Source organism: Pipistrellus kuhlii, unplaced genomic scaffold (assembly GCF_014108245.1).
Source record: "Pipistrellus kuhlii isolate mPipKuh1 unplaced genomic scaffold, mPipKuh1.p scaffold_m20_p_5, whole genome shotgun sequence".
Classification (NCBI taxonomy): Eukaryota; Metazoa; Chordata; class Mammalia; order Chiroptera; family Vespertilionidae; genus Pipistrellus; species Pipistrellus kuhlii.
The window spans coordinates 66316492-66343527 of NW_023425551.1; the positions used below are offsets into that span (position 1 = coordinate 66316492).

Sequence of the window (27036 nt, forward strand, 5' to 3'; positions counted from 1 at the left end):
ACCCAGTAACTCTTTCCTTAATGGCTAGGACTTCCATTGTACAACAGCCATAATAACATTCTTCATCTTTCCATATATAAGTTTATGCCTTCATAGTAAGACTTATAGATATTCATTCCCCCATCCAATATATATTGATTACTTGCTATATGTCAGGCATTCCACTAACATCCTAGAATACTAAGATGAGTAGCTATAGTTCTGGCCCTTAAAGCATTCTAAAGATGGAAATGGCATCATATGTGAATGTATTTAATATATTTTAATAATGGTTAATTGTTCTGATTACAGACAAGAATACTTAATATAGAACTACTTATAATAGCTAAATAATTAACATAACCCATGTATTGATGAATAAAAGAGTAGTCAAGTGTATTATGGTTTAGCTGAATTGTAGAATTTGCATATACTGACATGCAATGATAACTGTTTTATATTATTATGCAGTGGAAAAAGCTGTTTCAGAACAGGCCAAACTGATTATACTAAGAGAAAGAAAATTCCAAATCTCCCTTTTCTCATACAAACCAACCATCCTCCATTTGGGGGTGGGCTACAGGAGCATAACCTCCCCTTAACCCCACCTTTCTGACAGTGTGGTGTGTTGGAATGCTCTGATCAGAATATGTTTTTATCATAATTCTTCCCCCTCCAAAAATAAAAACCTAATTCTTTATTGTTCTGTACTACTTCCCTTTAATACACGTGACTTTGTATTAATGAACTTTTGTTTTGCAAATCAGTTGGTTCCGGCTCTACAAGTTCTAGTGGACTGACTGGAAACTATATCCCTTCCTTCCTGAAAAAAGAAGTTGGTTCTGCTGTGCAGAGGGTACACTTGGCACCTATTCCAGACCCTTCCCCTGGTAAGTTCCATTGTGGATTATTCACGAATTGATTCAACAAATAGTTATTGAACAATGACTTTGTCACTGCAGACATGGACAGGCATGTTGTAGGTCTAAGATCCCAAGTGAAGGAGACAGACAGAACTCCCTGTCCTTGTGGACTTATACTCTGTAGACAATAAGAGGACCAGATAAGATGCTTGTAACTTTTGAGGAGTAAATAGAGCAAGCAGGAAGTAGAGAATGTGGGAGTTGGAGGGTGGGGTGCAGATTGCAATTTTTAGATAGGGTAACCAAACAAGACCTCATTGCAAAGGAGGTATGAAGGAGGTGAGTGAGCAAGCGGGCAAAATAGTTGAGACTGTTTCACATATGGGATTCTGAGGTGTGTGGGCTTTCAGAGAGAAAGGGAGAGGGAGAGAGAAAGGGAGAGGGAGAGAGAAACATCAATGATGAGACTCACTGATTGGCTGCCTCCTACAAGTCCCACACTGAGGATCTAGCCTGCAACCTGGGCATGTGCCCTGACCAGGAATCAAACTGTGACCTTCTTGTTCATAGGTTGACGCTCAACCACTGAGCCACACTGGTTTGGCACAGGTGTGTGGGCTTTGAGATAGGACAGGCCTTGGCATATTCAGTGAATACCAAGGAGATAGAGTACAGGGTGGCATGAGTGAGAGGAGGGGGGTAGGAAGAGGAGAGGGGGTCAGAGAAGTGAGAAGACACCTCATGCTATAAGGCCCTGCAGCTACCATGTGCATTTTGTCATGGGAGCCACTGAAAGGTTCTGAGCAGAGGAGTGAGGTGATTTGACATGCATCTTTCACGCTCACTTAAAAGCTAGCTGTCACTAGACTGAACGGGAAGAACACAATTGGAGGCAGCAACACTGACTGGCAGGCAAGGGATGGTGCTGGCCCGAGCTGGGGTGCTAGTGGTTGAGTTGGGCCAGATTCTGGGTATATTTGGAAGGTAGAGCAGTAGGATTTGCTGACAAATTACAAGTGGAATTTGAGAGGAAGAGAGGAGTCCGGATTGACATATGTATATTTGGCCTGACGCTATAGAATTAGGTTGTCTTTAATGGAGGGAGGGAAGACTATGAGTAGGAGGCAAAGTGCTCCTCTTGAATTCTCCTTTTCTCATAATTTTTGTTACTGAGATGCATTTATCTACACCTGTTTGCATGGGTACTCTACCTACCAGGCTCACCGTCCTCTTTCACTGCAGGTTATTCTTCCTTGAAGGCTGTGAGACCTCACCCTGGAAGGCCTTTCTTCCACACCCAGCCGAGGAGCACTCCTGGGCTGATCCCACGGCCTCCGGCTGCCCAGCCCGTGCACGGCCGGACCGACTGGGCTTCCAAGTACGCCTCTCGGCGATGACAGTCGGGATCCCTTCCGTAGGGGAAAGCCGGACCCTGTCCCTCCGCCAACTGGTGTTCTCCCTGCAGGAAACTTTCGGATGGTGTAAAAGCAAACACACACTTTGTAGTCGTTCTTCTGAACTGAGACATTTCAATATTCTTTTTTAAAGTTTTTTTTCTTAAATATTGATTTGTACAAAATTATTTTATTCTAATACTGGGTCCCATTATTTTCTTAAACAGCAGCATTTTGTACATACAGATTATGTTTTAGTGTTTTATACAGTCAACTTTGTAACAAACTTTTTAAAGATTAATTGATTTTCTTTTGGGGTTCCAGATAATATTTTATACAGATTTTTTAAAAAAAAACATAATAATATTGATGCAGTATTGCAACAGGGGTGCAATGTAGAGCTACATGACAGAGGGTTATTTACTCAGCGCGTGCGGATTATTTGTGGAGTGGTTACATTTTAAATGTGGCACACGGCGTACCTCAGGCTTCCTTGGACTGACTTCAGCACTAGAAAAATGGTCTTCTGCTTTTCAATGTCACGTTACTGGTTTGATTTTTTGAGACCACTGTGCCCTTCTGAAAGTACTGTTATGTAATTAATTCATTTGGTTTGGCGTTTGTTCCACACCTGAAAGAACTCTTAAGTAAATATTTCTTGAAATTTTTACAACACCCTTTATTGTGATTGGAGATAGCCACAATTTGAACCCAGGCTCTATCATGCTATGCCATTCCCTTCTATTTCTTCCATTTTAAAAATCAAATTCTATCAGTACCACAAAAGGGAAGCTTTTGTAACCACAAGATTCTCAAACTACAGGTGAATACAGTCAGTTAAACTGAGATCCCTGCCAAGATGCATGACCAAGAAACTAAGTTTTGACACAGCAGATTTTTTTATGATAATAACTGAGAGGATGCTGTTTCCCAGGCCTGGCTGGGAACACACAACAATCTCCTCTCCTAGCCAAAACCTCAGGGCACCTTGGGGACCAGAAAAGATTGACGGCAGAGGAAGCCACAGTTACCATGACGCTAGTGTCACAGTGTGCCACATTTGAACTTTGAATTCTTAACCCTTGTGTAGTTTCTTCCAACAGTGAGAACTCTATTGGTTGGCAGTGGCTGTTCCACTGAGAGGAATGTTTACAGCAATTTTGAAAATGACAAAGCTAGTTTGGAGACAGAAAAAGACAAGAGGTCCACTCTCCTTCATCTCTGTAGGACGCATTTGCCTCCACTCGTGGTTGCCTGGCAGGCAAGAGGGAAGGTCACCTCCAGAGAATGCAGTATAATCTCAATAGTGTACGGACTCATTCTCCCAGGGCTCAAGTACTCTCGTGTGGTTCCAGGTTCCAGGAGATAGCAAGCTGAACCATATGAAATTGTCATTTTTGTAGTCATTTTGAAATGAATATTGGCACTTTGATATGGCTCAGCCTAATAAGGCGGGAAATTGCCACTTCAGTGTGTTAATACTGTGTTTCAGCCTGACCTGAACCAATTATTCCGTGGCTCCCAAAGAGCGCTCACCTGAAGTCGGGAGTAATTTCTGCTTTGGAGAATCTGGTTCAAAAACATACTTGACCAAGCGCTATGATCCTAGGGCCGGGAGAAAAGCACATAATGGACGTGGACTTACTAGGTAATATTTTCCTGTTAGCAAACTGGCGGCAGAGATTCAGAAAATAAATGTGTTTGTGTAAGCACAACTTGAACCTGAATTCATTTCTGTATTATATCCTCAACTCATGATCGAAAGCAACAGAAAATGTGTTTTCAGAGACGAGTCCTTTGCTGATTTTAATATTTATTTCCCTTTCTGTATTATGTATACAGAGTAAGTTAATCTGAAACCTCCCTCAGCTTGCTGGAAAGCTGGGTTTAAATTGTAAATACCCTGTAGAGGAGCAAATGGATTGTGAATACCATATTCTTGAAACTCTAGCTTATGCTAAGGTCATTACATTTTCTTTTAATTGAAAAACTAGTTACCTGGTTAATACACATTATAAAGTGGTTTTTCTAACATTTCTGTAGGGCCCTAGCTGGTTTGGCTCAGTGGATAGAGCCTTGGAGTGAGGGGTCCTGAGTTCCATTTCTATCAAGGGCATGTACCTCGGTTACAGGCTCAAGCCCCCGTGTGAGAGACAACCAATCGATGTGTGTCTCTCTCTGTCTCTCCCCTTCCACTCTCTCTAAAAATCAATAGAAAAATATCCTCAGGTGAGGATTATTAAAAATTTTAAAAATAATATTTTTGTAGGGTCCACATTCAGGAAATATTTCCCTTTTCTTCCTTTTCATTTATCTGAAAACAACTTCCTTTGGGAAGCTAAACATATTTATCCATATGAAAGTCAAGAAACTATGGTCAGTTGAGAAAACTGAAAAAACTGTAAACTCTAAAGAACTAGCAAATTTCTATAAAGTACTCCCCCTTGCCCTAATGTGGGTAAAGGACAAATTGTGTATGCAAGCTGTTTACGATAGAAGGAAATAGTGACTTTTTTTAGTGAAAATAAATGCTACCCATGCATGTATTTTTCACTTGCAATTGAATTGTAAAGTGTACTGCAAGACACCAAGAGGCACGCCGAGTTTAACTGTACCCTCCATGACTATACCTCGTTTCCAGTGAGAATGCTTTCCAGGACATCGGGCAGCAGCAGTACAGGGATGGCTCTCATTTGGGGCCCAGAGGTTCAGTGACAGGTGTGCCAAGGGGTCCACATGTGAACTGCCCGGGAACAGACGTTACCTGGTGTGATTGTTCATTTCATAGAAAAATCTCATTCATTGCTAAGCCCTCCCCCAGCTCATGTATGATATGGTTTAAATAGGAAGAATATAGATTTTCAAACAAGTTTTAAGGCACATTTCACCGAAAGGACTAACTAATGTAGATAATATCTATGTCATCTTCTGGGGTTCTCAAAGACTGAGTACAATCAAGGCAATACATGTAAAAGCCAATTCTTGTCAAGAATGGTCAAGATTTTGTCAAGAACTTCTGTTTTCCAGTACAAATCTCAGTACTGCTAGAGTTCATGGGCACCGTATTTCCTCATGAAGTAGCATTTCCCTTCCGTCAAGCCATTGTTTGTGCCATTTAGGAGAGAAAAAGGAAGTAGGCTGTATGTTTCAGCTCAGTATATGACCAAAAGCAATATACGTGACTTACTAATTATATATCATTTAAAGCATACTGTAGCAACTTGTTTGTTTAATATATGTGGTTAATTTCTAGAATTATTTTTACATTTTCAACCAAAGTACTGTATTTTGTATAATTTATTGTGAGGACCTTCTCACAGAAACCCTTAAGGAGACAGACTGGGGGCAGATATCACATTCATCTGTATTATTGGTTTCTTATAGACACTGTGCTAATGTGAATTTAAAATGACCTGAATAAGTAAATAGTCTTCTGATCTCAGATATGGGCACTGGCAGAAATTTTAATCATCTGATTTGATTACAAGGGAGTAATTAAGAATATATTTATTTATAAAGCAAATATTCATAATGATGAGAAGATAAGAGGACAGAAAACCACTTATGTAAGCCCCTCTGAAATAAAAATGTTGCTTTTTGAATAGTTCATCCTAAGGCATTTTAAAAATGTTAATTTTACATTTATAAAATTCTGCTCCAAATAAAGTTATGGTTTAAGAAAAATTGATTTGAGTGTTCTATTTTTGTTTTTCATGTTCTTTCTTTCATCAAAAGATAACATTAATCTTTCCTAACTGGCATCTTGGTATTTTATAACCTTTTCTTAATACTTGTAATTGGAAGTGTATACTTAGAGCAGCAGTGTGAAGTTATCCTGCATTGTGGAGGGCTTTTGTTTGTTTGTTTGTTTTTGCTTTAGCTCTTAGTAAGTTAGGTGACTAGAGATATTAAAAAACAATAACAACAACAATAAAACCACAAGCATAGGCTAAAACTTCTGATTCCATCATGGTTAATACCTGACTTGTATGTTTTTAGCTTTCACAGTGCACTCGTGTACAATACAACCTCCAAAAGAAAATCCTAACTTTATGAATTGTATACAACATTCCACAGAAATTCATTTCCCAAACCTTCTTCGAATCCACCACGGAGTTTTGTAGGAATGTGATTTACCGATCAGACTTGTGTTGGTGAATCCCTAAACGTGCTCCTCATGATCAGAACACCACTGACCAACTGTATAATTGTCAGCACTTGTGTAACCTCTAGGCAAGAGTGACCCTTGAGGAGCCACGCAGATTCAAGCTTTCAGCCATTCTTCCTTGGCAAAAACCTCCTGTAGGATTTGGTCTGACTCTAGCCATCTATAGCTAAATAATTTGTTTCCCTCTTCCTGGAGTGTTTACATATCAAGCTTCTCTTAAACTATGATTTAAAGCTAATTTAATTAAAAATTACTAAGGCAATTTTACATACCACTGAGTAGGTGGGTGAAGGTTTAAAGACAAGATTTCCCAGAGCCTCTGAAAATATATCTGGTTGGTAGGTGAACACCAAGAAGAAAAGATTACAAGAGCTTCCAAAGAAGAAATGGCCTAAGGGTACATATTGTAGAATGGCAGAATCATTTTAACAGGACTTTTTATTTCTCCACAAGATTGTGCAATTAATAGACTCCAATGATACTGCCTTAGTTCCCTTCTCGTAAACAAGATTGCTAGGATGATGTGACCCCTATTTTATTAGGTTGGAATAGGAACTTGTCATTTTTGTAGGTTAGAAAAAAAAAAATAGTAAAGTATCAGCAATGTCATACGGTTCAACCAATTAGATATAAGGGAATGAAGATACATGAGATTTTAAAAAGTTAAAATAATGCTTGTGCTATCTAGTTCAATTAAAGTGAATCCACGTAGAAAGGTAGGTTAGAAAAGATGAGTCAAGAGTGATCACTTGCTGAGGACAATTATGTGACACCACAATAAAGAATTTTTTAAAAATGATCACTTGGAGAGGGTAAAGGAAGATATTTGTAATATCTAACACTAACATATATAAACACACACACACACACACACACACACACACACACACACACACATATATATATATATATATATATATATATATATATATATATATATATATATTTTTTTTTTTTTTTTTTTTTTTAAATGAATGACCACTTTCAGCAGGGCTGGAAAATGGGGCTTCGTACCTATGTTTGAGTGAGTCATCTGTGTTAGGTCAGAATTAGAAAGATGAAATTGAACATACTTATATTTGAAAGTGACTTTTCTGACTATTCTCACTTTGCTTTATTTCTTGTTTTACATGCTTCCTCTAGATAAGCTCAGCCTTTTGCTGCCAGTTTGATCCATGCCAGTCCTCCCCCGTGAGTCATCACTGGCTTATATGTATAACTGTCTAGTGGACATTACCAATGGGATGGCTCAAAGGATTGAAAGACAAATCTGCTCATTGTTTCCCCCAACAGGCTTGTTCAGCATTATTCTAGGAGCAAGATATACAAAAGTATGTTGTTAGAAATTCCTAACCTCATGGAATTTAAATCGTATTAAATCTACAGGCAACAAGTAAAATGTATTAGATGACAATAAATGTGATGAAAAATAGGCAAGGAAAGTGGAAAAGGAAATGTGTGTGGTGGGGAGAGGGCGCGGTCATTTTAGATTTTTCCCCCCCCTCTTTCTCCCTTCCCCCTTCCCTATCTCATCCTTCACCTTACACTCGCACTGTCCCAATTTATTCTTCGTACTTCTCTCAGGTAAACCTACCACAGGTTCTCAAGCAATAATAAAAAACATCTACAGACGACAAAAATTAGTTTGTGAAACAGCAGTAGTAATGTATCTTTAACTGTACTTGGTATAAGACCAAAAAGGTTTTAAAAAAAATAATTTTTTGATTGCAATTAGAAAAGAAAGGCAGACTGCCACGTGCAGCGCCTCATTTGGATGTGTCTGGAGTCTTGGAAGCTTGACTACCCTACGTTCTCCTACAAATGGACCTTGAGAGCTTGTTTGGAGGTTCTAGCAGGGGAGCGCAGCTACTCGTATACCCTTGACCGAAGACCGGTCCTCTCCTCTTGGGGGAAAGTCGTCCTCTTCGACCGAGCGCGCAGCTTCGGGAGGGACGCACATGGATCGGTGAGGGAGGAGGGGGACACCCGCCTAGCCAGCCAGATCAGCCGAATCAACCCTGGCGATCAATGGGGTGACAGATGTCGCAGCCAGATCGCCCTCACATCCGAGAGAAGAAGCCGAGCACGGGCTATATAAACCTGACCAGAATTTTCACTTTACAGTTAGGACGAGATTTTATTAACCCAGAAGTTCTCTAATAAGAATTCTTCATTAAAGTTCAAATCTAAATAACACTTTCAAGCATATTTAATCTCTCAAAATGCTAAAATCCATGTTAAAACTGGCTTGAATTTGGGCAGTTTTGTATTATCCAGAATGCTTTGCAGATGGGTGTGAGCATGCTAAACGTCGCCTTTTCGATTGGTGCAGTCTTCCCGGAGCCTCGCCCACCGGCTAGCGCCTCCTCCCGGCCCGCCGGTCCCGCCCCGCTGCAGGCTGCTCGCAGGGCGCTTTGTGCTGCTCCGGGCGCTGGCAGCGGGTTCCAGGTCTGTGTCCTTCCTGCCGCCCCCACCCCGTCTTCTTTCCCCTTCTCTTTGTTTATTTATCCTCCTCTCTGTTCTCTCGGCTCCTTTCCCCCTTCTGATTCCACCTCCATCCCTCCCTCAACCCCCAACCCTCAACCCCCAACCCTCCTTTTGTCTCCCTCCCCCTCCTTATCCCTCCCGCCCCGCCTTCGCCTGGGTGGGTATCTGTGGGGCCCTGGACTGCAGTTGGGGGTCGTCTTTGGCTCAGTGTGCGTATTTTTTTTTTAATTTTATCTATTTTATTAACTAGCTCTAGGGAGACTGAATGCATTGACAAAGGAGAGTAGGCTTGGGTCCTCCGCAGGGCGGGGCGGGGTGGCCGGCCCAGCCTGGGGTACCACCGAGTCCAGCCTGGGCGGCCGAGTCTGCAGCCTGGGCGCACCGGAGGGGGGCCGGGGCTCACCTCCCCGCGGGGGCGGGGGAGGCGCTGGGCCCCGGGCAGCTCCCGCAGGCGTGACGGTGGATGCCTATGTTGCAACCCTCGGCCTGTCCACCTTCCAGTTTCTGTGATAATCAAATACGAGGATGCGTGTGAAAAGTGTGACTTCTCTGCAGACGTGCCAGTGGGTGTAGAATTCTCTGCGACCCCCCGCGTCTGGCCTTCTGCGGGCTGAATCTGGGGGTTCTTAAGGTTCCCGAGCTCAAAGTGATAAGATGCTTTGAATCTGTGAAATAACGGTGTTCGCGCAAATGTCTTTGCCACCAAATGGGCCCCAGCTTCCCAAGATCCAAACAAGAAATCATAGAAACGGTAGGAGAGCCGAGATTGGTTTTGTTTTGTTTTAGCGTGTTAAAATGGTGGAGGGTTTTTAATGAGTGAGGGAAAAGGAAAACGCAGTAATAAATAAATAAATAAATAAATAAATAAATAAGCCAGCTTCCTGTGTCCCCTGTTGTGAACATTCATGCCCCACCCCCACCCCCAGCACTGGGTGGAGGACACGAGAGAGGAGATGCTGCGTGTGTTTTTCAGAAAGCCTGAGAGACCGCCATGGAAGATAAGAAGCCCAAGCTCCACTATCCCAACGGCAGAGGCCGGATGGAAACCATACGATGGGTTTTGGCTGCCGCTGGAGTCGAGGTACCTTTTATGCTGTATCTTCACAGATTTGTCTAGAACCTTTACGACTTTTGAGGAAAACGTATATGGGAGAGCCCTGAGGTAGTCCTCTCCCCCTAATATTACAGGCCTGCTTCATGGAGTCAGAGGATTCCTTCCTTTCCATCTTTCCATCTTTCCCCCCCCCTGAATAAATGGTATGTGGTAGATGGATTTCTATTTTGCTTTTGACTTTTACTTAATCATTGGCTTCTAATCTACCACCGATAAATATTTATTAGTAAGGAGAAAAGGAAGGAACCTGACAGTTGCCAATTATTCCCAGATATTTTGTTCATTATACGAGGTCTCAGTAAATTTCTTGTCTGCCCAGTGTTTTTGTTTTGTTCTTTTAGTTTCTTACAGGAATTTTCAGGTAGGAACAAAGGTAGAGAGGACATTGTCATGAATTTTATGTACCTTTCACCTAGCCTGAAGGATCAGTTAACTTTATTTGGTGATTACCAAAGGGAAAAGGGGTTGGAGGGTGGTACAATAAAGTAAAGGGGGAAATAGATGGTGATGGAAGGAGGCTTGACTTTGGGTGGTGAACACACAATATAATACACCTGAAACGTATATAATTTTATCAACCAATGTCACCCCAATAAACTCAATAAAAATTTTTTTAAATCATCTACTTTATGCTAATCTTATCTACCTCTCCCCCTCCCTTGTTTTTTGGGAGTATTTTAAAGCAAAATCTAAACATGGTATCACATCATCAGTTTTTTATCTCTAAAAGATGAGGATTTTAAAACCTGACACAATACCATTATTACACCTTACAAAACTAACAATTCTTTATTATTACCTAGTACTCAGCCTGATTGTCTCAAACTGGTCTTTTTTTTATAGTTAATGTACTCCAGTCTGGATCTTAATCAGACCCACACATTGCAATTGGTTATATTTCCTTCAGTATTTTAAAAATCTTTAGCAGTTTCCTCTGCATTAAAAAAACAAAACAAAACAAAAAAACTATTTGGGAGAAATTTTAGCTTTATAGCAGTTATAAAGATAGTGCTGAGCATTTCCCTATAACCATCACTCAGGTTCCCTTGATAACATCTTACATAACCATTGATGCATGACTAAACTGCAGACTGCTCGAAATTAACACTGATGCATGACTAAACCATAGACTACTCGAATTTAATTAGTGTTTTCACTAATGTTCTTTTTACTGTTCCAGGATCCAGCTTTGCATTGAGTCATATGTTTTCTTAGTCTCCCTCCATCTGTGACAGTTTCTCAGTCTTTATTTCATGACCTTGACATTTTTTAAAAGAATTGGTCAGGTTTTTTTTTTGAGAATCCTCCAGTTTGGGTATGTCCTAACATTTTTCCCACGGTTGGACTGGGGTTCAGGGGAAGAACAGCACCGAGAGGAAGTGCCCTTTTCGTTGCGTCACATTAGGAAACGTGATAGTAACATGATTTCTCACTGGTGCCGTTAGCCTTGGTCACTTGGTGAGGAGGTTCTGCCAGCTCCCTGGTAAAGTGTCCATTTTCCCTTATTTCCTTAGAAGCCAGTCATTTCTAGCCCACACTCAAAAGGGTGGGCATTAAGCTCCTCTTCCAGGGAGTATTTACATTTAGAATTCTTATGTAAGGGAGTTTGTCTTTCCCGCCACATAATTATTTATTCCGTCATTTATTAATATCAAAATTTGTGCACGGATAGGGTCCCTAGAGGCTGCCGGCCAGGGCTTCCCTTCCCCTGGCTGCCTGCTGCTGGGACAGGGCTGTTGGGAGGAGGAGGGATGGAAGGCCAAGGGTGGTTGGCTGGTCAGCCCTGCCCCCTGGTCAAACTCCAGGTCGAACTCCCTGTTGAAGGGACAATTTGCATATTAGGCTTTTATCGTATAGGATGGTATTAACAGCCAAGATATGGTTGCTAAGTATTTTCATTTGTTTCATGCCATTTATTTGTGGGAGAACTGCCCTGTCAAATCGCCCCCATTCTGCATTTAGCTGTCTTACCCTCATTTTAACATGTTCCTCTTATTTTTTTTGTATTTCCTATAAATGGCTAGTTGGATCCAGAGCTGTGATCAAATCCAGGCTCCTTTCTTTCTTTCCATATTTGTGTGTGTTTTTCCCCCTGCCAGACTCCAGCAGAAGGATACTGTGGACATATTTCTGTAGTACGCCATCGGGGTGCATGATGTCTGACTGTTTCCTTTTCAGCCATGCAGAGCTTGATCAGTGTGTTCTGGTGACGTCAGCCTGATCCACACATAATAAGATTCCCCCATTACCCTTTCAGAGAGTGGTTTTAGCAGCTGCTGGTCTTCACCATTGCTGGGGATTACAAAATGGCAATTTTTCTATTTCTTTCATTTCACATGAATTTACTAACCATGGCTGTCTTAGAAAGAGAATTTTCCCCGCTCGTTAATGATTTAGTTACTTCCAAGTGCAGCTCATATAGGAGAGGCAAGATAAATGCTTGATTCGGTCTCTATCCATTTTCAGAATAATGAACTGTTACCCTGGCAACCTCCAAAGACTACAAATAAAGGTCCTTGAGTTTGGGGTTTTGGCTTCTTTGTGCATACACCATTATAACTCACACACTGTGTTTTACAGTTTTCTAGATTAGTTGATATCATTTTTATATGCAGTGCTGACTTCTGACTGCTTTTGAGAAACTGGAAGATTTAATGACACCTGGCCCTCATTTGCATAGGCATCGTTGCTGAGCCGAGTTAGGACTGCCACTGCAGCTGGGCCCTTGAAGCACAGTCCCCCGCAGTCCCTGTTGTCTTAGGATGAATTTTCTAATGTGTTAAGAGGGAGAGTGAAAAGATTCTTGGTCCCATCACCTGAACCTGGTCTGTGTATACCACCTGTCTAACCCTGAATGCTTCTGAATTTACAATTCTGGTTTATGTGACAAGTTCTGAAATGGATGTCTTATATGTGTATGTAGTATATACATCCTTCATCACATCCTCTCTTTTCCCAGTCTTCATTGTGCCTTGCCCCTCCTGTTCTTCTATGAGTCAGGATTCTTGGTTTCATTGATGAAGACCCAACTGTCAATGAATTCAACAAAACAAGAGCATGGGTCATGTGACCTGCCTCTCCTAGACCAATCGCAGTGGGCAGGTAGATGGGACGGAATAATTAGCCCGGCGTGACTCTTAGGCTCGCCCCTCTGACCAGGGTGGAAGGAGCTTGATTGGCCTCCCTCACTGGGGCTGACCACATGGCTTACAGGAGCAATTCCCAAAAGGTGATATTTGGGAGAGCTCCTCCCATGTCTTTACCAAAGGATATTTTAGCTATGTTTGTGCTCGTACAGATCGAAACCATCAAGAGGGGTGGGCTGGCAGCCCAGTGTCACAATATCCAGTTGAGTCAGCTGGGTATCGCACATACATCTGAGTAAACAGGTAGCAATCTGCTGAAAGGCACAGGCCCTAACTCAGGAGTCAGCATCCTCCATCTCGGTCACTGGTTCCAGTCCTTGGACAGTGCTCTGTGCTGGGCATTGCTTCTCCACTGCTGGGGGCTCCACTTGCCTGAAGACCCCTGCCCCCAGCCCAGATTCCAGCCACATCCCCTTGGTAAGAGGGGAATCAACGCATATAAAAGGGAAGATTTAAGGGCTACGAGCTCCTAATGCAGGACGTCTGGTACTTCACTTAAAGAACTGAGCTAGTGATGAAGAAGTGTGTGTGGGAAGGGCAGTTCTCCGAAGTTAGGGAGCAGAGACAACTGACTGTAGGTGGAAATCCAGCTACCGGCAGTAATTGGACGAGAGTTGTCAGGTCCCTCCAAGCTCGACCTGATTTTTTTCTTCCCTCTCATCTCCCCTCCCGTGCTATTTCCTTCTGAGTGACCGGTAGTTTTTCAAAGCTTCCAGAAATCCCAAACCAGGACCAGAATCACTGGGAAGGATTTGTCTTTAAAATGCACGATGCTGGATCCAGTTCTCCCTCAGGAAGGATGTTGGTGTTGGGGAGATAGACTGCCACGCCTTCCAATGTGTGGCCAAAACCTCAGATGCGTGGCCTTCTAGCCAAGCGTCTGAGATTTCATGGTGCTGGAAGCCATCGTTGTATCCCTAGGGCTTGCAGCTTCCCATTAGTTTGATGTGACCGAACCAAGAAAGAAGGCTGGAGGATCTCTACAGAGGCTATGATTCCATGAGAGATTTGGAGGAAGGCTGGTTTCTTTCAGAGCAAAGTGATCTTGCAATGTAAGGAATTTCTTTGGGTTGAATTCCATGGAAGTTTGTCATTGACCCGTGTTCCTGACCTATGAAACATGAATATTTGAGATAAGGAAGAGTTTCTCCAGATAAATAAGCAATGAAATGGCGTGGGGAGGATAAAATTAAAATGTACAATTCTGGTGTCTAAGCTACTGAAGTTGGGCCAGGGGTCGGATGCCCCCTCCCCTATTTCCCATGTGTTTTAAGTGGCCATGGTCCTAAATTCGGAGAGCAGTGGTGTGGAGGGAGCACCCCCAGCACCCTATCTGACCAGCCGGGCGTTTGGACCAATGCCCAGAACATTGCTGGCCTGAGCACCAGATAGAGTGTCTGTCTGCAGGGGCACTGAGGCCCCTCTCCTCACTCCATGGGGACCCTGGCAAATAGCAGAGGCCCCTCTGCACCCCGTCTCCCAGTTCTCCCCCAAGGTCAGCTGGTTGAGACGAGAGGAGGGGGCACTGCCTTCTGTGCGGGGTGAGCTCCGCCCGCCCTTGGCTGACTCGGGAGCAGCACAGGGACAGACATCCTGAGACACAGTGGGAGGAGGCCTCTTCCCGACATGAAGACGTGTTAGAACATTTTATAAGGTCAAGAGAAGAAGAACTTGTTTTCACTCTATTTCTCTCCCCCCCCAACTTTTTAATCTGCAAGCGTTTAAACCTACAGAAAAAATTGTAAGAGTACAATGGACACCTTTCAACTAAACTTAATTTTAGCAATTTACCACATTTGTTTTCTCCCTTCCTGCCTCTCTGCTTCTATTTCCTCAGTCCTCTGAAAGTAAGTTGAAACATCAGCACATATCTTCTTCCTGAGAATGAACTGTTTTGATAACCACAATATCCTTGTCACAACTAAGAAAAGTAGTGCTAACTTTACAATATCTAATATACAATCCCTGTTGTCCCACTAATGACTATATATCCTTGTCTAATAAAATAGTAATATGCAAATTGACCGTCAGTCCAAGACACAAGATGGCTGCCCCATGTGGACACAGAATGGCCACCACAAGATAGCCTGCAGGGGAGGGCAGTTGTGGGTGTTCAGGCCAGCAGGGAGGGCAGTTAGGGGTGATTAGGACAGCAGAGGAGAGAAGTTGGGGGAGATCAGGTCTGCAGGGGAGGGCAGATAGGGGTGACCAGGTTATCAGGGGAGGGCAGTTGGGGGTGACCAGGTCGGCAGGAGAGGGTAGTTAGGGGCAATCAGGCTGGCCGAGGAGCAGTTAGGAGTCGATCAGGCTGCCAGGGGAGTGGTTAGGGATGATCAGGCTGGCAGGCAGAAGAGGTTAGGGACAATTAGGCAGAGGCAGGTGAGCGGTTGGCAGCAAGCAGTCCTGGATTGTGAGAGGGATCAGGCCTAAATGGGTGGTCAGACATCTTTCAAGTGGTCCCAGATTGGAGAGGGTGCAGCTGGGCTGAGGGACACCCCCCCCCCCCCCTCCGTGCATGAATTTCATGCACCGGGCCTCAAGTCTCATATTTGTATAGCAGTTATAGCTGTCCCAGGATGGAGTCAAGATTCAGGCTTTGGGTTAAGTCTCTTTTCATCTAGAACAGTATATGCTTCCTCCCCCTTCCACCCCCATGTTTTTGGCTCTTAGAAAGAAACCAGGCCATTGATGTTGCAAAATTCCCATGTTCTGGATGTGCTTGATTTTCACCTCCAGGTTCACTGTTTTGGGGAATGTTTTCACAGTGCTGTTGTAACCGTCTCATAGCAGCAAGCACAGGACAGCCTGGAGTGTCCCCCAGTGGGCAGCTGAGTCTGACCACGTGGTTGGATAGCTGGTGAGATCTCTGGATCTCTCCATTGCAAAGAAATGTTTTTTCCTTTGTCTTAATGAAGTAACTCGTGACACTGTGTGAGGTTGTGTGCCCATGGCTCAGTAATTTCATTGTAGGTGGCAAATTAGCTTTTTTCTAATTTTATTAATTAGCCATAATTACACATTAACTAGCATAACTAGCATTAATTCTGCTATATATTTTTTAAAATATATTTTATTGATTTTTTACAGAGAGGAAGGTAGAGGGACAGAGAGCTAGAAACATCGACCATCTGCCTCCTGCACACCCCCCACTGGGGATGTGCCCGCAACCAATGTACATGGTTGACCAGAATCGAACCTGGGACCCTTCAGTCCGCAGACCCATGCTCTATCCACTGAGCCAAACCGGTTTCAGCTAATTCTGCTACATTTAAAAAAACAACAACAAAACTTTCTTCTTCCCACCCACCCGCTTTTTAGTATCATTCTGGATGGGGGGGTGGGAGAGGAGGGGTTGGTTGGTGTGTGTTACAATCCATAACTGACATCACTCTTTTTGATGTTTGAGTTGTCCCAGATTGGGCCAGGGAATGACCCACAAGTAGGGTTCTGAGTGCCTTTGCCTTTGCCACAGCTCTTGGTCTTTGGTCATCCCTGTTCCTGACGTGACAGAATCCACCTTTTCTCCCAGGAGCCCTGGTCTCCTTAGCGGGCAGTGATCTTTAGAAACCAAGATGTGGGTACAACGTGTGCTCTCTCCCTGGGACTTCCCAGCAGTTTAACGTGGAATGTGCCGTCCTGGGCCTGCAATGACATGTAACCTTTTCTTTTTTACAATTTAGTTCGAGGAAGAATTCTTGGAAACGAAAGAACAGCTGCAGAAGCTGCAGGACGGTGAGTGTGGCGAGGAGACCACTTGGGAATGCTGGTGTTTTAAAAAGAGCTGACATGCATGTGGAAGGGTGAAGACCCTGGGACGCCAAACATTCAGGACAGTGTCCTAAACCAGACCGGCGAGAGGGAATAATCTCGGAAACTTTGAGGAAGTTGCTTCTGATCCAGGGTTCTGTAAGAGGCTGAAGAGAGAGTTCTTCGTTCCATCCACATAAGCGCTTCTTCATCCCTCTCTCCTCCCCCGCCCTCCTCCAAGCTCCTATACCTCTTCCTCCATCTTCGTCATCCCTTCCCTCCTCCTCTTCCTTGCCCCTCCTCCTTCACCTCCTCCAGATTCTCTGAGGCATGGGGCCTGCGTAAGAGTCCCCGTTTATGCTGGGCCGCATTTCCGAAGTGAATACCAAACAAAAGGAATCAATGAAAGGCCCGCATTAGCTCCCAGTCAGCCCTCCCCCGCCACACCCAGGCCCCATAAAAAATACCCAGCCTCCCTCCCACCCTCAGGAGGCCCTGGCGTGGGACCAGCTGTCCGGGCTGCGATGCCACCTGTTGGGGGACAGCCCCAGGCATGTGCTGAGTGCTCATTGCCTCCCCGCCCCCACAGGCCCAGCCTTGGAGCCCCTGGACTTGCATCTCTCCCTGGGGCTTGAAAGTGTTGGCTGCACGTTTGTTGGAGAAAGTTCTGGGTTACGTTTTGACCGGAGGCAGCTCACTTGGTAGTCCATGGTCTGTGGCTGTGAAAGGGACAAGGCCACGGGTGGACCTGCGTGGCCGTGGGTGATTCAGGCGCCGTGGTCAGGAGAGTGCAGTCAGGAGAACATCCTACAAGGGATGGGAACGCTCTTCTGCACTGGCCAGTGCAGGAGCCACTGGCCTCTGTGCCTACTGAGCACTTGAAATGTGTCTTGTGTAACTAAGGAGCCGAATTTTCACATTTTCATTAACTTAAACGCAGGCTTCACTAGACATGGGCAGCTACTAACAACTGTTAATTGGCCAGCATGGATCTGAAGAAGTGTCTTCACTCCATTTCCACCCCCTTTCACTGTGGGGAGGTGTTTTTCCAGGGGTGAAAAGGAAAGGGGCAAGTTTCAAACAAAACGAGTTTTCAGGCTTCTTTAAATAAATAAATAAATAAATAAATAAATAAATAAACAAACAAATAAATAGTGATTTCAGAGAAGGGAGAGGGGGAGAGAGGCAGAAACATCAATGATGAGAGAGAATCATCTATCGGCTGCCTCCTACACGCCCCACACTGGGGATCAAGGCCACAACCCGGGCATATGCCCTGACTGGGAATCAAACTGTGACCTCCCGGTTCATAGGTCAATGCTCAACCACTGAGCCATGCTGGCTCGGCCCGGCTTCTTTTATGGCAAAACCTGCTCCCCCGAATGAAGTTGAGGTTACCCGTCTGTCATCAGAGGGGTTTTATACCGTTTCCCAAGGCCGTGTGGCCCCACCGTCCTTTTTCTTTCCCCAAAGCACCTCCTTAGAGGTCAGGGGACAGGGACGAGATCACCTCTGACTCTGGGCTCCCTTCTCAGGTAACCACCTGCTGTTCCAGCAAGTGCCCATGGTTGAGATTGACGGCATGAAGTTGGTGCAGACCCGGAGCATTCTCCACTACATCGCGGACAAGCACAATCTCTTCGGCAGGGACCTCCAGGAGAGAACCCTGTAATGTGGCCCCTCCTGAGTGTTGTTACGTGTCAGCTTCCTGATGCTTTGCAGCACCCTGTCTGCTTTATGTCTGGGGTCACTAGTGTGGACAGGGAACGGACACCTGGAATGGTCATGAAGGCCAGTTGGGAAATCAGTACAGAGAATCTGAGTAAAACGATAGAAACAAATTGAATTCAGGTAGTGGAGCCGATATCGGGTGTGTGGTGGTTGCAGGTTTCTTCTTTTTCTTCTTCTTTTTTTTAAATAATATATTTTATTGATTTTTTTTTTACAGAGAGGAAGGGAGAGAGAGAGGGAGAGTTTGAAACATCGATGAGAGAGAAACACCAATCAGCTGCCTCCTACACACTCCTCACTGGGGATGTGCCCGAAACCAAGGTACATGCCCTTGACTGGAATCGAACCTGGGACCCTTCAGTCTGCAGGCTGATGTTCTATCCACTGAGCCAAACCGGTCAGGGCTGTTGCAGGTTTCAACATCTTTAAACGTTTTGCTAATACTTTTTACCTTTCTTGCAAATCTGTTACCATTGAGTATTAGGAATAGGAAGCTTCGGTGACATCTGAGGCCTGGGACACTGTGCCTTGAATTATAATGTGAATTCAGAGCCTGGCCCCTGTACCTCCTGGATACATGGCCCCGGGCAGTGTGTTAAGCTGGAATCCTGACGAGTGTCCTGTGCAGTGGGGTAGTGATAGCACATTCCTCATAATGTCATAGGATTCCGTGAACTCACAGATGCAGTGTTTAGCACCATGCCTGATGCATACCAAGCATTCCAGAAATGGTATCCACTCTTTTTTTTTTTTTTTTTTTAAATAAATGTGGTATTCCATGCACACTGCGCATGTGTGTGGAGTGAGAGTGAAGGAGTAGGGGCTGGGGAGAGAGGGCCGTCATGGCTATTGTGCTGTCTGATTTGTACAGATCTTCCTGAAGGAATTTTCCGAACTATTAGAATTGTTTGCGTCTTTCCTCATAAGAGACAGGTGTAGATAAATGTTCTTGGTACTTCAGATGCCTTATGGGAAAAAGCACTCTGAATTCTTAGTTGTGGAAGCCGGTGAGTTCTAAGAAGGGGAAACTAAGAAACCTGCTTTTTCGTTTTAAGGATTGACATGTATGTGGAGGGGACGCTGGATCTGCTGGAGCTGATTATCATGCACCCTTTCCTGAGACCAGATGATCAACAGAAGGAAGTGGTTAGCATGGCCCAGAAGGCTATTTTTCGGTACTTCCCTGTGTTTGAAAAGGTAGGTGACGGAGAAGCCTAAGAAAAGAGCATAACCAGACCGCCAGGGAGCTGCCACCAATGCCCCTTCCAGCTCAGGACAGTGTGAGGCTGAGCCGCACTGGACTAAGCCGGCGGGACCCCAGAGAGCTGACAGTAGCCCTGAGCACAAAGCCAGGGTGGTGTGGAGCTCTCAGACCCACTGGGACCACATTATTCAGAAGTCTCAGAAAATCTGGGTTCAGCACTCTTAAGGTATCATCATTCCTTAAGTTCACCCGGTGCCCGCCCTGTGTAAGATACAGATAAGCAGACACTCCCTAATCCATTCACTCTTTCATCCCATGGACCTTTGCTGAGCAGCGTTGTATCAGACATCCTACTTAACAGTTTGATGTGCAGAGAAGAACCACTGCTCTTTATTTCCCTTTGTTCTTTTTTCTGTTTTGTAATTGACCTTGTCTTACTGCTTTTCTGAACTTCAAGCTCCTTTTTCTCAGCTGAGAGGAGTTGTATTTGGATGTTTCAAGTAAAAACACGCAAAAGAAAACATAAAAATATGGAATTGGGAAACATCTTCTGGCCATCTTCATGGAATTAGATCTGAGAAGGGGAGGTATCTCCTGGGTGTTTCCGTCATTTGCTTCCATGCTCTCTCACCCACAGGCACTCCGTGAATGTAAAATATGCTAATGCAGAAGTGTGGGGTGACCTGGGGGGAGCAGGTGCCTTGGGGAAAGGCTGTTGCTGGTTCTTATGTCCCTGTGGCCCAGATAGTGTCAGGCTCCTCCCAACACCTGAACTAAAAATGGCTACCCCTCTCTTATACATAATGAAGCAGAATCACTGAGAGAGGGAGTGATGTGCCCGAGGAGGAGAGCTGGGGACAAAACTCAACCCTAGGACTACAAATGCCGCATTCACTGTGCTCCCCAACTCTGGCTGCACTGGCTGTTTGATTTGGAATCATGTGCCGGGTCCCTGTCAGTCATACACACCACACACACATCCTCACACTTGTGAGCATCAGAGTTCTCTGCCAACAAAATCTTCCCTCTCCTACCGCGGTTCCTATGACTGCATCTCTGTGGTACTCTCAGAATGGGAGCAAGATAAACTCTCATGCTTTTCATTTTTTCTGGCTTAGAGGCTTTGCAAAGAAGCCTGCTTTTTTATAGTGACATCCAGTTGATCACGATGCCACTGGCAAACAAGAACAGACTCCTTGGCGAGGATCTATAGCTTATTTCTTACAGCACTCTCCACCCTCCCCAGCCTCCTGAATTCATGAGGGCTGCATCATTTCTGTAGACATATTTATGGAATCGATGTATTCTTTGAAAGCATAAATCCAAAATTAATACGCCCTTTTCCTTTAAATGTTTCATTCAGATATAAAGTAGGTATTTCACGGTGCTGTAATTTCTATACCTTTTGTCCACACACATTCTGACACAGGGAGCTTCCTCTTAATTGATGTTCTTAATAAAGAGGGGAAGGGATAAGGCCGAGTGTCACCCCTTCTCAGATACGGCACAGGTTCGAAAGCTTCATCAGCCTCTCTGTGTGGAGTACTGTGACCGATGCAGAGCACTTCCTCCTGCAGGTTCTGAGGGACCATGGACAAAGGTTCCTCGTGGGCAATCAGCTGAGCCTTGCAGATGTGGTTTTACTCCAGACCATTTTGGCTCTAGAGGAGAAAATCCCCAATATCCTGGCTTCATTTCCTCACCTCCAGGTAAACAAAAGCACACATATTGGAAGATTGGCCCAGAACTTTTAGGCCTGCCTTTGGTGTCTGTGGATTGGTTGGCTGTGTGTGTGTGTGTGTGTGTGTAACTTTTTTAGAGTCTAGTTGGTAAAATGAAAGGAAGGTACAGGCTTGAAATTGTTTTTCCTCTCCCCAGATCTGTGGAGATGAAAGGTCACTTATCTTCGTTTTGTTCCATAACTACACTGTTGGGACAATCCCTAGCGTTAGCCAATAGGGACTTCCCATAGCAGTCATTGCAGGGACAGGGTGCTCCTCGGCTGTTTACTGCTCAATGTACTGACCGGGAGGGCGTGAGCATCAGCATCAAAGACAGTCTCCTCACCAGGGCATGGCCCCCTGTCTCAGAAGTCATGTGTCAAGTGGAAATGTCCAAGCCTGCCTTCTGAGAGTAAATAAGAGGCACCCTGAATGTCATCCTAGAGTTCCCATCATTCCTCTTCCCAGAATTCCCAAAGAAAAGACGTGTGTGAGGCTCAGCTTATTGCTCACTGTTGTTCTGGCAGGATTGATGATAGAATTTTGAAGCAGAAAGGGGCTTTAAAAAACGAAACTTTTCCAAAGCCTTCACTATACATGAGATCCAGAGTAAAGAAATCAGCAGCCGAGATGGCCCAACTAGTGGGTCCCTGAGTTTTGTCTGGAAGTTTAGCCTATATCTGCAAAGTCTGATGGGGTTTCCTCTATCCTGGGGGTGGGCAAACTACAGCACCCCCCCAGCCCAGGCCTTATCAGGCCTGCCACCTGATTTTGTACAGCTCTTGAGCTAACAATGACTTTTGCATTTTTACATGGTTGAAAAAAGTTCCAAAAGAGTAATAATATTTTATGACACATGAAATTATACGAAGTTCAAATTTCAGTGTCCATAATAAGTTTTATTGGCAAAAAGCCACACCCATTCATTTATGCATTGCCTATGCTGCTTCCATGCGACTAAGCAGAGCTGAGTATTTCTGTGAGAGATAATGTATGGCCTGTAAAGCCTAAAATATGGAAAGATTGTCAACCCTGATATAGACCACATCGATACATCTTTGACCAAGTCGTCAAAGGTCAGGAAGGACACAAACTTCATCTCCAAAGAATAACACACATACTTAAAAAAAAAAACAAAAAAAAAACAACTATTTTTTCCACCCAGCAGCACTGGCTCAGTAGTTGAGCGGCAACCTCTGAACCAGATGGTCACAGTTCAATCCCCGGTCAGAACACTTGCTTAGGATGCATGCTTGATCCCCAGTATGGGGTGTGCAGGAGGCAGCTGATTAATGATTCTTTCTCATTATTGATGTTTCTATCTCTCTTTCCCTCTCCCTTCCTATTTGAAATAAATAAAATCAAAAATAATAATTCCAAATCCAGGAGGTATCAGTCTGATATACTAACCAGAATAACAACCACCAGTTTAATGCATACATACAGAAAATGAGAATAAAAATATTCAACAAGGCAAATAGCCATTCTATAGTTTAACCATATGTTCATTTCTTCTTAAAGGCACAGAGATGAACATTGTTTAACTTGACTTGAATACCAGTAGGTCCTTGAAGTAGCATAGGGATCTACCGGTCTTTTCCATCCACAAGTGACACATGTGTTTAAACACCAGGTACTTTTGTGTAAATACATTTTTAATCTCTGATCAGATCAAGCATCAATATTAAAGGACTTCAGGATCTAACACCAGATCTGAGTTTAATTAAAGGGTCATTCCTACATTAACTAATGAGTTTTAAAAAGTCAAGAGTCACTACAGTTTTATTATACATAATAAGTATAAGCCACAAGTAAATCTTTAAATGATAAATCCTAGGGAACAAGCTTTTCAATATTGGTATAATATTTAAAATTAGGTAGTACAAATATTTCAAATAAGTAATAAAAAGATTGTCATATTTCCATAATATTAACATGATTAGAATAGTTTTTGTTAACATTAGTAACATATGTTTGTTTGTGTGCATACTTAATGAAGGCCATGCTTTGTTTACAATCAACATTTAATAAATACTAGCTTTTTAAGTAAATGATCTCTTTACTTTGAAAGATTTTATTAGGATAATTATATATAATGGATATATACTCTTCATATAATTCAAACTTTTAGTGGATCAAGTAGATTTTTTAAGCAAAATGTTTTTATTAATTTCAGAGAGAGGAAGGGAGAGGGAGAGAGAGAGAAACATCAGTGATGAGAGAGAATCATCAGTAGGCTGCCTCTTACACTCCACCCCCTACTAGGGATCGTGCCCACAACCCTGGCATGTGCCCCTAGGGAGAATTGAACAGTGACCTCCTGGTTCATAGGTCGAAGCTCAACCACTGAGCCACACAGGCCAGGCTCAAGTAGACTTTTTTCTTAGTTACTGAGAGTTGGTAAGATATAACTCTATGAATGAAAACTATTTATTTCTTCCATTCCAGTTTACATAAATATCTGGTATCTGAGCCCTAGGCTACAAAAATACAACTGGCCATCTCTCACATGTAGCCCGAGAGAGGATTCATTTGCTATTAGAAGTGAAAAAGTCCAAGAAAGCTGAATCTTAAAATCTAAATTGTACTATCTGATGACTTTTTAAAACACTTTTATTTAAATGACCCATGCATTTTCTCTGGGCAGATCAATTTCTTAAGTTACTTCCCAAGTCTTTCTTTTCCCTTTCTCTTTTTCTCTTTAAGCCAGTATCATAATCCTATTCTAAGAATCTTTTTAATTTTGCTATCCCTGAAAAAAATTCACATTTTGGTGTGAACATGAGATTTGCATAAAGCCTGGCCCAGATACCAGCTCCTGTTGGCAGAGAGTATAAATAATCGTACCCGGAGATCAGACCCTAAACAGATGCTGGGTTACAGTTCTGGTTGGGTCGCTGTAGTAAATCCTTTCTGAACAAACTCTGATAGATGGCCATTTTGAACAACCACATTTTCATAGTGACTCATACCTTTGTGGTCAACCGTGAACTTCTGTGTTTTCCCCTTTCAGGAGTACTCCGTGAAAGTAAGTAATGTCCCCACAATTAGGAAATTCCTTGAACCTGGCAGCAAGAAGAAGCCACCTCCCGATGAGATCTACGTGAGAACCGTCTACAACATCTTTATGCCATCGTAAATCAACACCGATGTTTGTGAGTGAGAACTCGCCCCTAGAATTCGCTGTGTCCACACTAGTTTCTTAGGCTGCCCAATCCCCGCTCTGTCGTGGTGCTTTGTATAATTGTTCCTAAGTTGGGTCTTTCATGTCAAGGAGATCTCTTGTAGGAACACTGACAGGTTTGTGTCCAGTGGGTAATTGTTATGGGTCCTTTTTCTGAAAACCTTTGTGGGAGAGGCTGACAGGTTTGTTAGATCTGATCTGAACTCATTTCCTGATAACAGGGTTGGATGGGACCTCAGGCTCTCCCCAGAGCTTCTTTTCACCTCTCCTTATCCCATTCTGAACCCCATCTGGTCTCTTCCCAATTTTTAGTGTTTAACAACAGAATATCTAGTGAGTATCTCTCTCTGAGCTATTATAAATCCATAGTTAGTGATGAGTGCAGTCGATATTAGCTAAAATAAAGAATTTTACAAATCATTGTCCTGTTGTTAGAATTGTTAAATTAAATTATTTGGAATCTACAATTACATGCTTCAAAAAGGTATAGAAGGCCATATACAGTTGGAAGTATTCTTTTCAGCCTTGCCCCCAGCTACCTGGTTCTCCCCACAGGCAAACATAGCTACCATTTATATATCTTTTCAGTTATATTTTATATATGTGTTAGACAATATAAATGTATGTCATGTTTGTCTTATTACTCAAATGTTCATTTGAAGGCTTGAATTTTTTGCATCTCAGACTGAAGGGGATGATTTATTCACGCTGCTCTAAACATGTGCTGATTTTAGGTTAACTGAGCACCTATTATGTGCCAAGCAGCGTTCCAGGAGGCAGAACCCTAGAACAGAGCCCCTGCTCTAGGGAAATGTACCACTCTGTGAGGGAGATCCATGTGTAAACAGCAGAGTACTTTTGAAAAAGGAAGAAATGCTGGTTTTGGACTATCTAATTCTCAGAAATTTAAAATATAAGGAAAAGTCTTGCCCGGCTAGCTCAATCGGTAGAGCATGAGACTATTAAAATATAAGGAAAAGCACATTTTTCATGAGGGCCTATACTGGGAACACATTCATCCTTTACTGTAGGAGGAGAGGTTTTTGCTCAGATTAAAAAATAAATAAATATATAGCCATGAGGTGATCATTAATGCCTATCACACTCATAGCAAGGGCCTGTGTGTTTTATTGGAGGAAAGTCAAGTGTAGACATCCAGGTAGTTGTTTTGTGTTCACGCTTTCACATTGTGAGCACTCTGTAGTCACGCTAATATTTAGAATTTCATGGTGAGCAAGGGCTTGGTGACACATGGAGCCCTGGACCAGGCCCCAGGAGCTGTGGTGGCCAGTCTACTGCTCCTGAAGGAGACACCCTGGCTCCAAGGAAAAGAAGCAAGTGAGGGAGTGTGTTGTAGGGAAAAGACTCACCCTTCCCAATAGGCCCAACCAAAGACAGGTCTGACCTCTGCCTCTGGGAGGTGACCTCTAAGCCCTAGGAATGCCATGCCTGATAGGAGTGTCTTTGCCTGGCGGCCTTAAGCCAACCAGATAGTAACTCACATTGTGATTGGAGCCTCAGCAATAATGCCATGTAGGGTGGGGGCTTTGGGTCTTGTGGTGTCAGCTCAACTGTGGAGGAACTGGAGTCGGATCCACCACATGGGCAGTCAGTTATGCCCATGTGATGGAGCCCCAGTAAAAATCCAGGACTCAAAGCGTGGGTGGGCTTCCCTGTTGACAATACTCCATGTCCCACATGGTTGCCAGGAGGAGTCCATGCACCCACGGCTCCACAGAGAAGACACCTAGAAGCTCAAGCTTGGAGCCCCCTGGACCCCGCCCCTGCGTCTCTTCCCCTGGCTGGTTTCCGCCTGTATCCTCTCCCTGTAATAAATCGTAGCCGTGAGTATAACAGCTCTCCATGAGTTCTGTGAGTTCTTTGAGCGGCTTGACGAACCTCAAGGTGTTTTTTGGGGCACCCCCTTGAACTTGCAAGTTGGTGTCAGAGTGAGGGTGGGCTTTTGGCCTGCTCCTCCTAACCTCTGCCAGGAAGAAAAACGTTTACACTAATTTGAAGACTAATTTACACCATGGAACCAGACACGGACATCCTTAACGCCCAGAGGTCTGTATTATGGGATTGAGTAGGATGGCAGCACATTTGGACTACTGTACACTGTTTCCATATGATTTACTCTCCGGTGCCACTCCCTGACAATATAAATTGAGGGTTTGCTGTATAGACCTTAGGCCATTTTGTCAACACTGCCCTTTGGATTTTAATTCTCTTAGCCACCAGGGGGCCCTCAATGCCGGCTCTCTGAGGAAAAGCCAGGAGGAAGTTTGGCTTCTGCAC

The 27036-nt window shown here is 43.8% G+C and overlaps 2 protein-coding genes across 2 annotated transcripts in view; both read left to right on the plus strand.

Moving 5' to 3' along the window:
* CILK1 (ciliogenesis associated kinase 1) overlaps positions 1-4394 on the plus strand; it is a 49970-nt gene extending 45576 nt beyond the window's left edge. Inside the window, exons 13-14 of the mRNA XM_036414352.2 lie at positions 747-869; positions 2085-4394. Of these exons, the coding sequence (XP_036270245.1) occupies positions 747-869; positions 2085-2239 (278 nt within the window). The 3' untranslated portion in view covers positions 2240-4394. The remainder of the gene's footprint in view (positions 1-746; positions 870-2084) is intronic.
* Positions 4395-8740: 4346 nt separating this feature from the next.
* LOC118705445 (glutathione S-transferase A4) lies at positions 8741-26594 on the plus strand. The gene is made up of 8 exons (XM_045572717.1): positions 8741-8852; positions 9865-9972; positions 16832-16883; positions 18434-18566; positions 19685-19826; positions 21411-21542; positions 24568-24709; positions 26448-26594. Exons 2-7 carry the CDS (start codon positions 9883-9885, stop codon positions 24691-24693), a joined length of 675 nt encoding a protein of 224 aa, XP_045428673.1. The 5' UTR covers positions 8741-8852; positions 9865-9882; the 3' UTR covers positions 24694-24709; positions 26448-26594.
* The last annotated feature ends 442 nt before the right edge of the window (positions 26595-27036 follow it).

What these genes read in the sequence shown, in the direction of transcription:
- LOC118705445 (XM_045572717.1), top strand. Translation starts at nt 9,883, where the DNA reads ATGGAAGATAAGAAGCCCAAGCTCCACTATCCCAACGGCAGAGGCCGG. An exon ending in TGGCTGCCGCTGGAGTCGAG is followed by an intron (nt 9,973 to 16,831) that starts GTACCTTTTATG and finishes TTTACAATTTAG; the next exon opens with TTCGAGGAAGAATTCTTGGA. An exon ending in CTTCATTTCCTCACCTCCAG is followed by an intron (nt 21,543 to 24,567) that starts GTAAACAAAAGC and finishes TTCCCCTTTCAG; the next exon opens with GAGTACTCCGTGAAAGTAAG.